At 41.0% G+C, this 14,412-nt stretch overlaps 1 protein-coding gene across 3 annotated transcripts in view; it reads left to right on the top strand.

Moving 5' to 3' along the window:
* Positions 1-14,412, top strand: part of LOC149079608 (plexin-A2-like) — a 448,285-nt gene that overhangs the window by 313,105 nt on the left and 120,768 nt on the right. For all 3 annotated transcript variants that reach the window (XM_089240220.1, XM_089240221.1, XM_089240222.1), the window contains one exon: positions 2,939-4,175. In XM_089240220.1, the coding sequence (XP_089096346.1) occupies positions 2,988-4,175 (1,188 nt within the window). In that variant the 5' untranslated portion in view covers positions 2,939-2,987. The remainder of the gene's footprint in view (positions 1-2,938; positions 4,176-14,412) is intronic.

Here is a 14,412-nt window from a genome sequence, read left to right as displayed (position 1 = left end):
ATACATTCCTTCGTCGGTCATTATGACCAGAACCACAACTAGATGCTTGGTCACCCAGGGCACACACACACAAGTGCGCATTTGTCGCTTCCCCCCCCCTTATAATGTGGAAGGAGACGTTTGAGAATAAAATTTGCGCCCCCTCTGCTCCAGCGCCCGGGACACGAGATCAACCTGCCCCCCCCCCCTAGTTGCGGCCCTGATTATGACTAACCAATCACGGGACGCTCAATTTCTCCTCTATTTGTATCAATGTAATGAGATTTGTAAATATGCAGCCAGGAGTGGGCTCGTGAAAAATATTGTTCTGGGGAGGACCTGAGACAGGATATGGGGGAACCTCGAAAGAAATGGACTGCGGCCTCTCAGTGATGAAATATTTCAATAAAATCGTATTCTGTATTTTGGCAGAAATTAGTCTCTTGATTTCATATACCAAAAAAGTTATCTGGGTGTGAGGTGGTTTCGTGTATCTTAGGCCGAGTAAAAATCATCATGCATCTCTACTGCCGCCACCTGGAGGACGTTAGATGAAGTTAAGAGAGTCACAAGTGTCTCTACTCAGCGAGTCACGCTACTGTGCGTGTTTTAAGGGGAAAAAAAGCGTCCCTCTGTGGTGTTATGATCAGTGCGATTGCCGGTGAAGAAAACACTTTTTCCAAGTTCACCTCGTCATAATATCCAGGTAGCTTATTCGTTTCATGTATCTTGGCCGAACAAAAATCGTCCATCTCTGTTTTTTGGGGTGTTTTCGCCGCGTACTCTAATACTGTAAAAGCCCTTGTGTAGCTCTGGGACTTGTTAACAAATTGTTTCCCCGTTCTCTACTAGGTGAAATTGAATATCTCCTTTTATGTATCCGATAGTATAGTTTCATTACTAGTTAACGGATACTGGCGTTTTGGTTTCTGATTGGGCGAGACAACAAATTCGATTATCTCTTATCCGACGTGTCTGTCGATCGAGCACCGGATCTGACGGTGCCTCGAGCAAAGGAAGTTTCGGGGGGTGGAGAAAAATTACGTGTGTCATTCATTTTTATTCTATCGGATGTTGAGTTAGTTATTCGATGTTAATGAATTTTCCCGCTGATACACCGGCTATTCATACTAATTGTTAATGAATGGTCTCGTCTGGGGCTGCTTATCTATGGCGTCTCTGGTAATGTTGACAGTCCCCCATTTTTTTTCTTCACCCTCTTTCTAATTCAAACTTTCGTGTGTGAGCCTTTTTAATCATTGCTTTGCAACGTATAATGTTCTAGTCTGCATCAAAGTGTGCAGTGGTACATTTTTCTGGGTCGCGGGCACTCTCCAGTATTGTAGCAGCTGGGGATCTGACTAGCACTTCCTAGAGATAGAAGGGCAGTCTGCTTGTGACGTCAGTAAGTAGTCCATTTTCCCACAGAATATTCAGGGTAAAAAAAATTCCCTGCTCGCGCCAGTATCATCATTGTGCCCGAGTGGTGCAGTGGTAAAGATGCTCGCTTTCCACTATGAAGGTTACCATCAAGGTCCATGGGTTCGAATCCAGGCATAGAACATCAGAAGCAAGTTCTTTACCTACCGAGCCTAGGGCGACCACCGATGGATGGAGCCTTCATTTCCCAACCAACTCCACTGGTTGGAAATTTGACGTATGGTGATATATGACCGGAGTTGGTATGCGGTAAAGTAGTATCATCGTTTTGAGGAAACGAAATGATCGTGCTGAGAATTGGCGGTTTCTATTTCCAATCACTATGCTGTATTTGTGAGCCAATCAAGAAGATTCTACGCCAAAATAGGAAGAAACGAAATAGGATGCTGTGTTTCAAAATGAGGCAAACTTGCTTGGTAGTCTGCATGACGTTTAGGTAGTCTGAATGGCGAACAGTGCAGAGGCCTTCTATCTCTAGGAGGTGCTGATCTGACGCACTATGAACAATGAGTTGCAGTAACCACCCTCCTGTGTCTTCCCGGACGTGCACATTCGTCTGCGGAATTTCTAGCGAATCCGTACATGTGCAGGAACGTGTTGCGTGTATGTATGTATGTATATGCGTGGCCCTAGAATGCAGTCGGCTCCGCTTAATCGGATAACCAGATAAATGGATACCCCCGCTAAAACGGACAAAATCCTCCGGCACCAAAGGGCAAGTTCCTAGCTTAATATGATCATTTCAACGATTTTTTCCCGCTTACTGGAACATTAGGCTTCACACGTCAACTGTTAATACACATCAACCGCTATACATATAATGTTGTATAGCGTTTTTTTTTGTGATAATATCATTTTTTGTGATATGATCATTTTTTGTGATAATATAATGTTTTTATTTAATGAAGCATTTGGAATTATTGAAAAATGTGTTACTAGGCTAAGATAAATGCATTTGAGAGTGTTTCCAAATGAGCTTATACCCGGTTCGTTGCTTCTTAATGTGCAGAGCATGCATGATCAACCTACGACCCTCGTGCCAAATGTTGCCCTCGGGGGGGGGGGGGGTCATCTTATGTGGCCCGTGGCTTTAAACAAAATTTTTCAAAAATGAACTGAGTGGCACTTGAACAGGGGTAGATTTCCTTACCACTTGAGCGACTTACGCCACATTCCCAGATCATTTAAGTGGCTCGTGGCGTATTTACAAATCAGTCAGAGTTCCAGAGCTCTTGAGTGACCCACAACACAGTTCCAGATCACTTAAGTGGCTTGTGGCACGTTTTCAAACCAATTAAGTGGCCCGCACTTTTTTCAAAGGTTGAATACCCTTGCTGTATATGATCGTATGAGGCGCTTCGGCGCCGTTCTCAAATCTCTAGGTTCGCTGCAAGCAAGTGGTAGTCAGAATATAATGGATTATCGATGTAAATGGAGATAATATTTTTGACCATTGTTTTACGTTAATGTATTTTTATTATGAAAACATGTATTTACTCTATTTTTTTTTCTGTTGCAGTAAGCGCCGCCACAGTGGGTCGGTGACGTTCATAGCCATAATTGCCGCTATGAAGAAGCGGCAGAAGTGGCTGTCCTGGCCCGCGCCACCTCCGTTAACATGCAACGCCAGCAGCAGCGCCTCGTCGCTGTCGTCGCAGCTGTTTCTCGTACTGATGACTGTGATGTTGTCGTCGACGTGCTCGTCGGCCGGATACCCGTTCTTCGAGGACCCCAACATCGAGAGATTCAATCACATGACTGTTCATGACTACACGGAGCGCGTGTACGTCGGCGGAGTGAACCGGATATACCAGCTGTCGCGGGACCTGAAGCTCGAAGCCACCGCCGTCATGGGGCCACAGGAGGACAGTCCGAAGTGCCCCGTGACAAGGGTGTGCCCCAACGAGCCCAAGCGGCCGACCGAATATCACAACAAAGCTCTCGTCATCGACTATTCCCAGAGCAAGCTCATCGCCTGCGGCAGCTTGTTTCAGGGGATATGCTCCGTGCACGATCTGAACGACGTGTCGAACTACGAAACGCCTGCCAACGAGTCCGTGGCAGCCAACAACGCTACGGCCTCGACGGTGGCCTTCATAGCCCCGGGACCGAAGAACCTGCCGAGGACTCACGTGCTGTACGTCGGCGTGTCGTGGACGGGGAACGGTCCCTACAGGTCTGACGTCCCGGCCGTGAGCAGTCGTAGTCTCGACCCGAGCAACATGTTTGTGATCGCACACGCTGGCGTGACGACCGGTACCAAGATCATGGTGAACACGATGTCCCGAGAGATATATCCGATCACCTACGTGTACGGGTTCAGCAGCAAGGGCTTCTCGTACTTCGTGACGGTCCAGAAGCAGTACACCGACCCGCCGACGCGTTTCATATCGAAGCTCGTCCGCGTTTGCCAAAGAGATGTGCAGTATTACTCGTACACCGAGGTCCCTCTCGTGTGTCGTTCGCCGGACGGCACAGTCTACAACCTGGCCCAGGCCGCGTACGTCGGTAGGCCGGGGTCCGAGCTAGCCAAATCTCTGGGAATATCGGCTCAGGATAGTGTGCTTTTCGCCGTCTTCGCCAAGTCCAAGGACGAGGCCGACATCTACAACAAACCCAGTGCCAACTCGGCCTTGTGCGTTTACGCCCTGTCGGCCGTGCATAGGAAGTTTACGCAGAACATCCAACACTGTTTCAATGGGAATGGCCACCGTGGATTGGATTTCATCAACCCGAGTCAACCTTGTTACCCGACGGTAAGTTGAATAATTCCTCTATTCACCTACAGGGTGTCCTGAAATGAAGTGATTGTTTTTAATACGCAATATTGAGAAACGCTTAAGGTTAAAAAAAAAAGTAAATCTATTATTAAAATTGAGACGGGCAACAAAGTTTGTTCAGGCAGTTTACATGTTTTTAGTTCAAAATCTTAACGTAGATGGCCATCTATAATGCTATGGAACGGTGTTTTCTAACCTTTCAATTCTTGCTGATCGATGGAATTAAGTGAACAATTCATGTGGGGAAATAATTTGCCAACCAGCAGACAAAAGAGTGTAATTTTTGTTTGCTACAACTGCTGCCACCTATCAATTTAAAATTAAAATATCTGTCAGAGTTACTGGAATGAAATTGATTGATTGGTTTAAAACCAGACCGTGAAAATGGAAAATATGTGCTAGAATACCCTATATTTTTTTATTGTTATGCTCCACAACGCGTACATTTTATGCGCCCTTATAGCGGTTACTATGTTTTCAAGTTCGCCCTAGAATTTCAGCAATACTTTTTTTTTGGTGTGCTGAACATATGAATATGCGTTACGCTGGAACCGATGCTGCCACCAAATAAATGAAAGCAAAACTTTCTTATTATTCTTGAAGTAAAAATGAGATTTTTAGTTTTAATACCTGTGTGTGTGCATCGTGAAAATGAACAATTCATGGTACGATTACATTATATTTTTTATTTTCATGCTGCACACCTGTGTAAATTTGATACTACACAATATCTGTCAGTGTCTCTTCAAGTTTGGTGTAGAATTTCGGTAGTTTCTTTTTGAGTAAGCGCTGAATATGATTGAAAATTAACAGGTAACGTGATATTTCCCTTCAGACAATCGACTGTAGTGTGCGTGTTTTTTCCCCCTTTTTTTTTTGTAGATGGCAGCAGGTGTCCCAGTATAATCAACAACCTGTATATTAAAATTTTTCAACCCTTTTTATACATTTTGTGTGCTTGCGGACGTATGAAATTAGTGAGCAATTTCGTGGATTGGAGGAAATTAAAGGATTGTGAACCGGCGAAGGGGACAAAAAACACAAAATAGGAGAACCAAAAACCTTATTACTACTATTTAATCGTACATGCACCTCCTAAACATACCGCTGAGGAATGTTTTAATAATTGGTAAATGTATGTGGACATGTACGGATATGTGGGGGCCCTAACGTATTTATATTATCAAGGTTATGAGTATTTTATCGTTCCAATTGTGCTGCCATCTGTCATAAGTGTTAAAAGTGAAAATCACAAATGCGTACATTTTACATGTTTAAGTTTCAGGCAGAAAGTCTGCCTGCTTTTTTTCTGCGGCACACCGTATCACCAGGCCTGTCATTTAGGGTGGCCCCTGGCTTTTGAAAATACACTACACTAAAATAGGTAGATATATATATATACATACATTGAGTACATGTGCTTTGCCCCCCCCCCCCCCCGGAAAAAGTTTAAATGACGGCCCTGCGTAAGACATGTCCAGATGTGTTCGTGTCTGGAATGTTCTTTCCAGTGCATATCGAATCGTTTAACAGTTCTTAGAACGCCTCAAGGGGGGGGGGGGGGATTGGATCTGAAATGGGAGGAGCAACATCGCATTTCAAAGTGCATCGAAGGCATTCAAAATCTCGCGATAAGGTGACTGTGTACTTTAGCCTAGAATCTAATCTCCGCTGCTCCTAGGGTGCTAGGTTAACCCTTCCCAGGCTATACTGTTCGGTCACATATACAACAGCTTAATCTATTTCAATAAAAATCATTATTGTTGCTTAATCTGGGCAACATACTTCAACATAAGGATAGCATAACGAAAACGACTTCTCCGACGAAAGTCATCGTCAAACGTTAAAATGCCTTTCAAAGCTCTGTCGATACTCTCGTAGGTAAATATAGCCTCTTAGAATCAGTGCCCCCCTTCGGAAGCGGAGAATGCATATGGTTGGAATTTATTTTCGCTATTTCGGGGCCCCCCTCGATCTCTTTCTCCAGAAGAAAAGAGATGCTTCTGGTCTTTTCCTCCGTATGGCTTCCTCGGACGCCCTATTCCTTGGCCCTTGCCTCTCAGAGAGCCAGCTCGAATGTTAATGTTTGCCGCCCACATAAAACCTCCCTCCCGCCTTTTCTACCCTTATTTATGCTACCAATTTCGGCGGAACGAGGCACTAGATCATTCCAGAGCAGCTATTCTTCTCCGGAATCTAGAAATCCTGAAAGTCTGCATCTTTTCCAGGGGACTATCTGTGGTATGTCCTTTCTGCTCTCTCATTGGTGTTTTTCTTTTTCGATGGGATCTTAAATGGCTTAATTGTGGGCGGCGCGGGGGCCCCCGGGAATGTATCGGTGGCTCGGTTTGCCCGTTGGCGAAGATTAATCGCGCCGGGGCGATATTAATAAAAGGGCAGAAGCACTTTTCATGTGTGTGTGTGTGTCTCCCTTCCAATGTTGTTTTTTAATATCCGTTTTGTGGTGGTGTGTTTAAACCCCTGTGGGTATGTAATGTTTGCGTTTGGCGCGTGTTCGAGTTCTTCTAATGTGCTTAATTAATTTTTGGCTGAGTTTGTTTATGCTGTATATTCCGTGGGATTTGTTTTCTTTTCTTATTTTGTTACGGTAATGAAATCTCCACGTGGACTATACTGCCATCGTTCTCGAGGAAGCCATCGCCATTTTTCTTGGGATTCCGCTGCTTGGTAATTTCGCGTCTATGGTGTAGTAGAGTCACTAGTGCCACAACAACAGAGATTTTTACTGAAGTCAACCTTAAGAAGCCACTTACGACTAGTTGGACTTCTTGAAGTTTGGGCCAAATTGTCCCCAGCCTAGATTCCAATCTCGAATATCCGTTATTTCTTGGGAATCATCTGTAATCTTCAGCGTCGTATAGTCCACACCAAGATATTCGTAGGCTGTTTTTAAACGTGTAATTCGTGAAGTTATGGGTAAAATCATTGATCCTGAAATTTTGCCAGTTCTGAAATTTCAATTTTGAGTGCTGTGGTTGATCGGCATTTTCGTATTCATGAATGTTTCTTCTATATGTTTGCACTCTTTCGGAAATATACAAAATCTGGGCTTTGAAGGGAGCCGCCGAAATCATTGAGAGGCCCTTCCTTACGTTGCCATCTCCAGGATGACACCAGCAGGGCTCTCACTTGTCAACTTTCCTTCAACATGATCTTCTTCCATGCATGATCAACCCATGACCCGCGAATCAAATGTTGCCCTCGGAGTCACAGGTCATCTGATGTGGCCCAAAACCAAATTTTACAAAAATGGACTAATTGGCATCTCATTACTAGCACATTGCCAGATCACTTAAGTGATGTGGTCTGCGGTATATTTCCAGAGCATTGAAGTGACCCTACAACATTTTTAGAGATCAGTGCGCACAGTTCCATAGCGCTTAACCGACCCGCTGCACATTCACACGTCACATAAATGACCCGCATTACATTAACAAATCACTTAAAGTAACCCTTTCCACACTTCCAGAGCTCTTAAGTGACCCACAGCACAGGTCCAGATCACTCGGCAACCTGCGGTACTGTTCCAGATCACTTAATCAAGTGGCTTATGACCGTGTTTTTTTGCGCAGAAATTTTTTTTTCAAATTTATATGGGTAGAGGGCGCTTCGTGTTATTCCTGCGGGAGTGATTGATCTGAACCATTCTGCAATGAGTTCTCTGTCCGAAACGCTCGCTTCAGCCAGAATAATTCAGCCCTATCCATATTGAAAACCCAGTTTTCCCGCGGTTAGCCACGTTTTTCTTTGGTGTCGTCTAGGGGATAGTGGGACTCGGAATTATGGCAGTGACAATTTATTCGGCTTTGAATAAATTTACATAGAGAGGAAACAATCAGGCGTAGGTGATGACTTACGCCACTGTCGAATTAGATTAGTATTTGTGAGTTTTCGAACTCGAGATGTTTGTAAGTGGTTAGTGATAACCAATGGAGAAAAGTTTTCAAGTCTGGGCGAAATGTTCTTCGCCAATTTCTTTTCTTTTTTTCGGGGCTATGCTACTTACTTAGCTTTTGGCGGTGGTTTTATTTTTACGCCACGTGGTTCTCGGAGAGAAAGTGAGAATAATGTGGTTAGTTTCAGGGAAGAAGTACAGACTAAGAAAAGAAAAATAAGGAAAACCGGCAGGTATCCATTCTAATTTTGTTACTGGGTTTTTCTCGTAGCTTCTTCAGAGCAGTTAATCAGATCAGTGCATTGCGTCCCTGCTCCGGGTGAAGAAGTCACATGGCCTTTTCTTTTCGGCGTCCAAGCGTTTACTTCCAGCTTCCTTTTTTTTTTTTTTTTCTTACCTTGTTTGTTTTTTGTAGCATGTATAATAGCGGAAGGTCCCTGGGATTGATGCTGGGGCAATGTGATTCATTTCCTCGGTGCAGTCATGTAGATGCATGCAGGCCTCGGGCTAACGTTGTCTGGGGGGAAAATAGATTAGCCCGTGTACACTCTGTGGTTGTTTTTCCTACCCAGAAATTCGGTTTACGTTGATCTTAATTTTGTTTTCTGTAAAAGAGGAAACTGATTTTTTTCCCGTTTATACCCGGAATAGTAAGTTGTCTTATTACGTGCGCGGTCGGAATCGTGATGACTAGAGCCCTGATTATATGCGTTTGAAAAGTGGCAAAATATGTACAGTGAAACGCTGAAATAGGCGCTGAATTTTTAAAAATCCTGAGATATGCCATGAAATCTAAAGTGTGTGCGAAAAATTACAACAAATCCATCTAATAATGTTCAAGTGCAGCACTGAAAATATAAACCTGCCTTTATAAATGCCAAAATATGCCATGAAATCAAAAATATGTGCTAAAAATCAGACAAATTCACATAATGCACTACAAAACGTTGAAATTCGCACTAAAAACGCTGAAATGTGCACTTAGAAATGCGAGATATGCCATGAAATCAAAATATATGCTAAAAATGAACACATCCATCTAATAATGTCGAAGTATAGCACTAAAAATGTTTAAATAGATAAATAAAATCTAAAAATACATGTATACACAAAAATGAAAAAAAAAAATCATTTAAAAGTGCCGAAAAATGAAAATATTGTGACAATATACATTTAGCAATGCTGAAGTCAGCAGTCAAAAATGTTAAAGTGTGGACAGAGAATAAAAAATATGCCTTTCTTCAATACGCCTAAAAGGCCATGTATATGTATAGAAATGTTTGAAAAATATGCGTAAAATTAAAAAATGTGCATTTAAAAATGTTTTTCCCTAAAAAGGAAAAATATGCGCAAAAAGAAAAATAACAAAATATGCATATTAAAAGCACTAAAATGTGGACTAAAAAGAAAAATATGCAGTAGAAGTATCAAAAGTATGCGAAGAAAATGAAATCATTCCCTTTTAGAAGTAGAAAAGCGTTCATTTTTAAAAATATCAAAAATATGTCCTAAAATGAACACTAGGCCTAATGGACAATGTTGAAATATTTCCTTGAAAAAAATTAAAGAATTATGACTAAGTTTGAAGAACCGATAAAAATAATCTTGGGAAAATTAGTACCATGCGATTAATAGAAAAAATGTTAAAAATATGCTCTTGTTCTAAAATTTTGGTGATTTTATTAGTTTATATGCACTAACTATAAAAAGTTAGAGGTTGGGGTGACCATCGATAGATGGCGCCTTCATTTTCCACCCAACTCCACTGGTTGGAAATTGCCGTATGGCGGATATATGACCCGAGTTGGTGTGCGATAAAGTAGGGCTGCAACATACCTAGTTACGGCCCTGCATCAAGACGCCACTGACTGATTTCACAAATTTTGAGAACCACAAAAACTCTGCTGCATTGGGATATTTTATATTTTTGCGTTTTTAAATTCGAAATAGACCTTTGGGTCGCAAAGTTGATCTTGTTGCTAATTTGGGGTCCACGGCCAAAAGGGGGGTTAACAACCCCACGCATAGGATGCCCTCGCTGTCAATCTATCTCTTGAAAATGGTTGAAGACCTTCAGATTACGAAATTCGCGTCTGCATCTGAACATGTTACTTTGTGCGAGGTCCCCCGTTAAACTCCAGAGTCTTGTAGGTAGTAGAAGTAGTTGCAGAGTTGTGTGTGTGTTTTTTCTCGTAGAAGGTAGTGGGGGGTGAGCCCATCTTCGTTTCCACTTCTCCTTCGTCAATTTCAATGAATGGCTGTCAGTTGCATTCGCGCCTTTCTTCTCTTTTGCGTCGTTCTCGTTGTATGTTCTTATTTCTTCTCTTTTTTTTTTATTTCTTTGGCGTTGTTGTTTATCTTCAGGCTATATAAGAGAAGGCTTGTGAAATACCGAAAATACCTAATGGACAACAAAAGCTAGAAAAGAAAAGACTGTTGTTGTATGTGTCTCTCTTTCTCTGTGGCAGATTTCTAAAAGAAGAACATCCATTCCTCTTTTCTGTAGGAGTGGATGAAAGAATTGCCTTTTTTTTTTTTTTTTTTAATTGGTGCATTCTACTTGGACATGTTAGTCGTCGTTATGGCTTGGTGTTGGTTGCTCTGTATCGCGCTGAGGTTATTAGTTTGCTCATGAGTGCTTGCAGAGTAAAAAAAAAAATTGTTCCTCTGCGCACAGAATTTTAAATACCTGTGCGGGATGACAAAATAACATGCATGCTTAGACAATTTGGACAATGGATTCTTGCGCAGAGAAATCAATCTGGGTACAAGGAAGCATTTTCAGTCTGTCAGTCCATATTTTGTAAATTCATTCACCATGAAAAAATGGTGCCTTTCTTAGTTGCTTTTATCCATAACCATTAGAACTAATCGGAATTGATAATTAATAAAAATAATAATAAATAATTTGTGAATAAACTAGTCTTCAATTATTTTTGCCCCCAATACAACTCTGGGCCCTATTGGTACCCTTCTATTAAGATGTCCCTGTGAAATACATGAGAGTAAACCTGTATTATTCTTATATACGATTATAAATATCTCGGTATGAGTTGGTAGCCCGTGGTGTCTGAAAGGTTGAAGACCCCCGTTCAAATAGTAGCAGTCGGATCACCATAAAAAAACAGTGGATTTGATAATATTCGTAAAAAACGTTGAATGAACTATGGAGAACATATTGATCGTGAAGTGCTCCCACTCGTCCTACTTTCTAGTTTTTCTCTTTTTAGCAAATTGCGTTTACGAAATTCGTGTGTTTTTAATTGAGGAAGGGATCATCAATATATTGCCGAATAATACAAATGTAGTAGATTACAATTAATGATTTCGCCAAAGCAGAAATTGTATCGTTTTTCAGGTTATTTGTAGGTGTATATGAGCCATTTGGTTTATTAATTTTTCTTTTGTTTAGTTTTGAATGTTCAAAAAGTAAAATAGTCATTGAAAACTTCTGTCTTAGTAGAAAAAAAAGTAATATTGTATTTATTTACCACTTCGTATTCTTTGACCGCAACTAGCATTCGCCATTCCGGTCCACATTTTGTGTATAGGTGGAAAACAACAGTTTGCATAACAAAGCAGTTGGATGCATAGGCGTATTCTAAGGTTTTGTGGTTCCGATGCTACCCAATAGCATTCAGTTGCCTTCTGTATTTTTACGACATGTGCAGAGGTGTAAACAATATTTACAATGTGTGCTAAGCAAAGAGCTAGAAATGAAAGTGCTTCATTTGTCAGAAACGATGGCACTGGCATTGGACAGTAAAATGTAAATTAATAATGGACAGCGCTGTGAAACCATCGGGTTCTCCTTGACTTATTCCCATTGACCTTGTAATTTTACACATTTTCCACTGTGCTTTTGGAATTGCTCTCCAAGGAGGATCATTCTTAGAAACTGTGCATCAAGGAAGAGAGTTGACAGACTGGACTCTTTGGAAAAGAATGTTATATATTGTGAGGAGAGGCGCGTGTTGTGTTACATAGAATTTATTATCTGTGGTTGCTAGCAAGCGGTTTTGGACAAAAATTGTTTTTGTTGCTAAATCATTTCTATTATTTTACTTTGGAATTTTTTGAAATTTTTTTCAAAAATTATTTTCGTGTTATTTTGTTTTATATTATTATGCTATGATTGTCTGGGGGGTACTTTTTCTAATTTTTTGAATGGGAGTCCTGCTTGGAAATTGGTTTTTGTTCCACAGAATTTAATATGACAAGTCCTGAGGGTCGAAGGGGGTATACGTCTTGAAAAGTCGCAGGATATCTCATAACTTCGCACTTAACTTGATTTAAAATTCAAATCTTGATTTTTGTGATCTGTGGTTTTGAAAGGGCAAAAAAAATAATATTTGATCGAAATCTCGTAACTAAGACTTTTTTGTGTGATGTCAGAAATTTGCTGCATAAGGCGAATAATTTCGGGATCGGGATCTCAATCGATTTTATTTCAGCCGTTTTCCCGATGTCGAATTCCAGTTCGTAAGTGCGGTTGGTTGATGTACGTTGCTCCGATTTCGTGACCGATAGTGTTGTACAAAGCAAAGAAATATGAAGGGGGATAAAAAAAAAGTCGATTTTTTTTTTTTTTCCATCTAGCGTGCTCATATTCCTTTCATTTGTCCTTTCTCCCTACTTCAGAATATACACGTTTCTCTTTTATTCGTCGTCACATGAAGAAAATGGGCGTTTTGCGTCTCCTAACGTCGCCAGCCAATTTCCCGGCCTTTTTTGCTGAGTTTTCGGGAGAAATCTCCTGTTCTGTGTGTATTGATCGTAGAATGGATTGCAAATCGTATTACCCGGAAGGCAAAAAAGCTCTCTCTCTCTCTCTCTTTCTTTAGTTCTGCTGACTTGGCGAACGGCTTATTTTTCCTCTCTCTTTACCCTATCTTAGTGCCTCAAGTCCAAAATGTTGCGTGATTTTTTCACGTTTTTCTTTTTTAATATCTTCATTTTTTTCCCCCCAGCTTAAGTAAATAACGTAACGTACAAGTTCGGAAGGTTTCAAATAATAAATGTTTTTATAAAGGGAAGGACATATGTATATAGGCCCCGTCGTTGTTGAATTAGACATTGTTGATGTTTCAGGTTGACAGGGCAGGTTTGACATGACGTCTCGTGGGTGTTTCGAGTTGAGTTTTGGCGCTAGCTGCTTCTAGCTTTCATCGTTTCTATTCAAGGCCGTAGCGAGGGGGGCTTAGGGGTCTGGTTCCCCCGAAATCCGAGAAAATGACCGAAAAAAGGGACGGATGGCCAAATCTTTTGTGCCATCACTTTGGTTTCTCCCCCCCCCCCAAGGAAATTTCTGGCTACGGACCTGTTTCTATCACTATTTGGTATTGGTTTCATTCAAAGAAGACCTTGCAAAATGCAATTGATCTCGCTTAACCCTTAACTGTTCAATTGTTTTCGCAGTTACTGACACGTATAAAAAGGCCTGAAAAATCTCGAATAGCAATGCTTTTACGGGGCCTTAAATGAGGCCGTAAAGAGCCTCACAAATCGCCCATAAAGTAAATGTATTGAAGTAATTGCATTCAGAATATATATAAATACCTACTTTGCGATTCAAACTATAGTAAGGAAAAAATTCGGGTTGCAAATTTCAAGGTAAAAGAAATGCAAACAAATCATTTTGACAAATTGGCTAAATCACAGACACGCATGCTCTGCAACAAACAAAGAGTTGTTGAGACATCTCCCAGCAAATTCCAAATGTGGAATAGAAAGAATATGACCTCACCTTATGTGCAAAAGTGATTCTGAATTTTCATCTTCAAACACTTACTGCAGTAATGAACGTTTAAAAACCCCTTTGCACATATGCAAAGCTACGCATTTAAGATGCTGATCAAATGAAAAAGTGACCGGATTGCAAGAGGGACTGAGGTTCGTGTCCCGGTGGAGACCAGATGACTTTTCTTTCCGAGTTCAAATTTCGGCATAAAATCCGGAAACATCCGTTTCCTTGATATATTTTTGGCTGAGGAAAAAAGCCGCCTTATAAAATTCTTGTTTCGATTCGAAATGCTAATTAATAATTAACCACTATAAGCAATTGAAATTCATATTGTTTTAGCTCCTAAGAAATTTGTTCATCGCCCGATATTAATTTTTTTCTTCTGATTTTTACGAAGGTTTATTATGGGTGACATCAAAAGGGATTTTGATTTTTTCAGATAACGATTTCATGCATATTCGATATCTGGCGTGTTAATCATAGTGTTTTATGATGTGTTTTGAGCTGTGCGTTATGTCATTTACTCTTCGCATATTAATTCAATATTCGATTTT

The sequence above is a fragment of the Pholcus phalangioides genome, unplaced genomic scaffold (genome assembly GCF_987345545.1).
Source record: "Pholcus phalangioides strain wild (caught in Gottingen) unplaced genomic scaffold, Ppha-v1.0 ptg000012l_1, whole genome shotgun sequence".
Classification (NCBI taxonomy): Eukaryota; Metazoa; Arthropoda; class Arachnida; order Araneae; family Pholcidae; genus Pholcus; species Pholcus phalangioides.
Note: the sequence above shows the minus strand (reverse complement) of the source record. Positions and strands in the feature narration are given on the sequence as shown.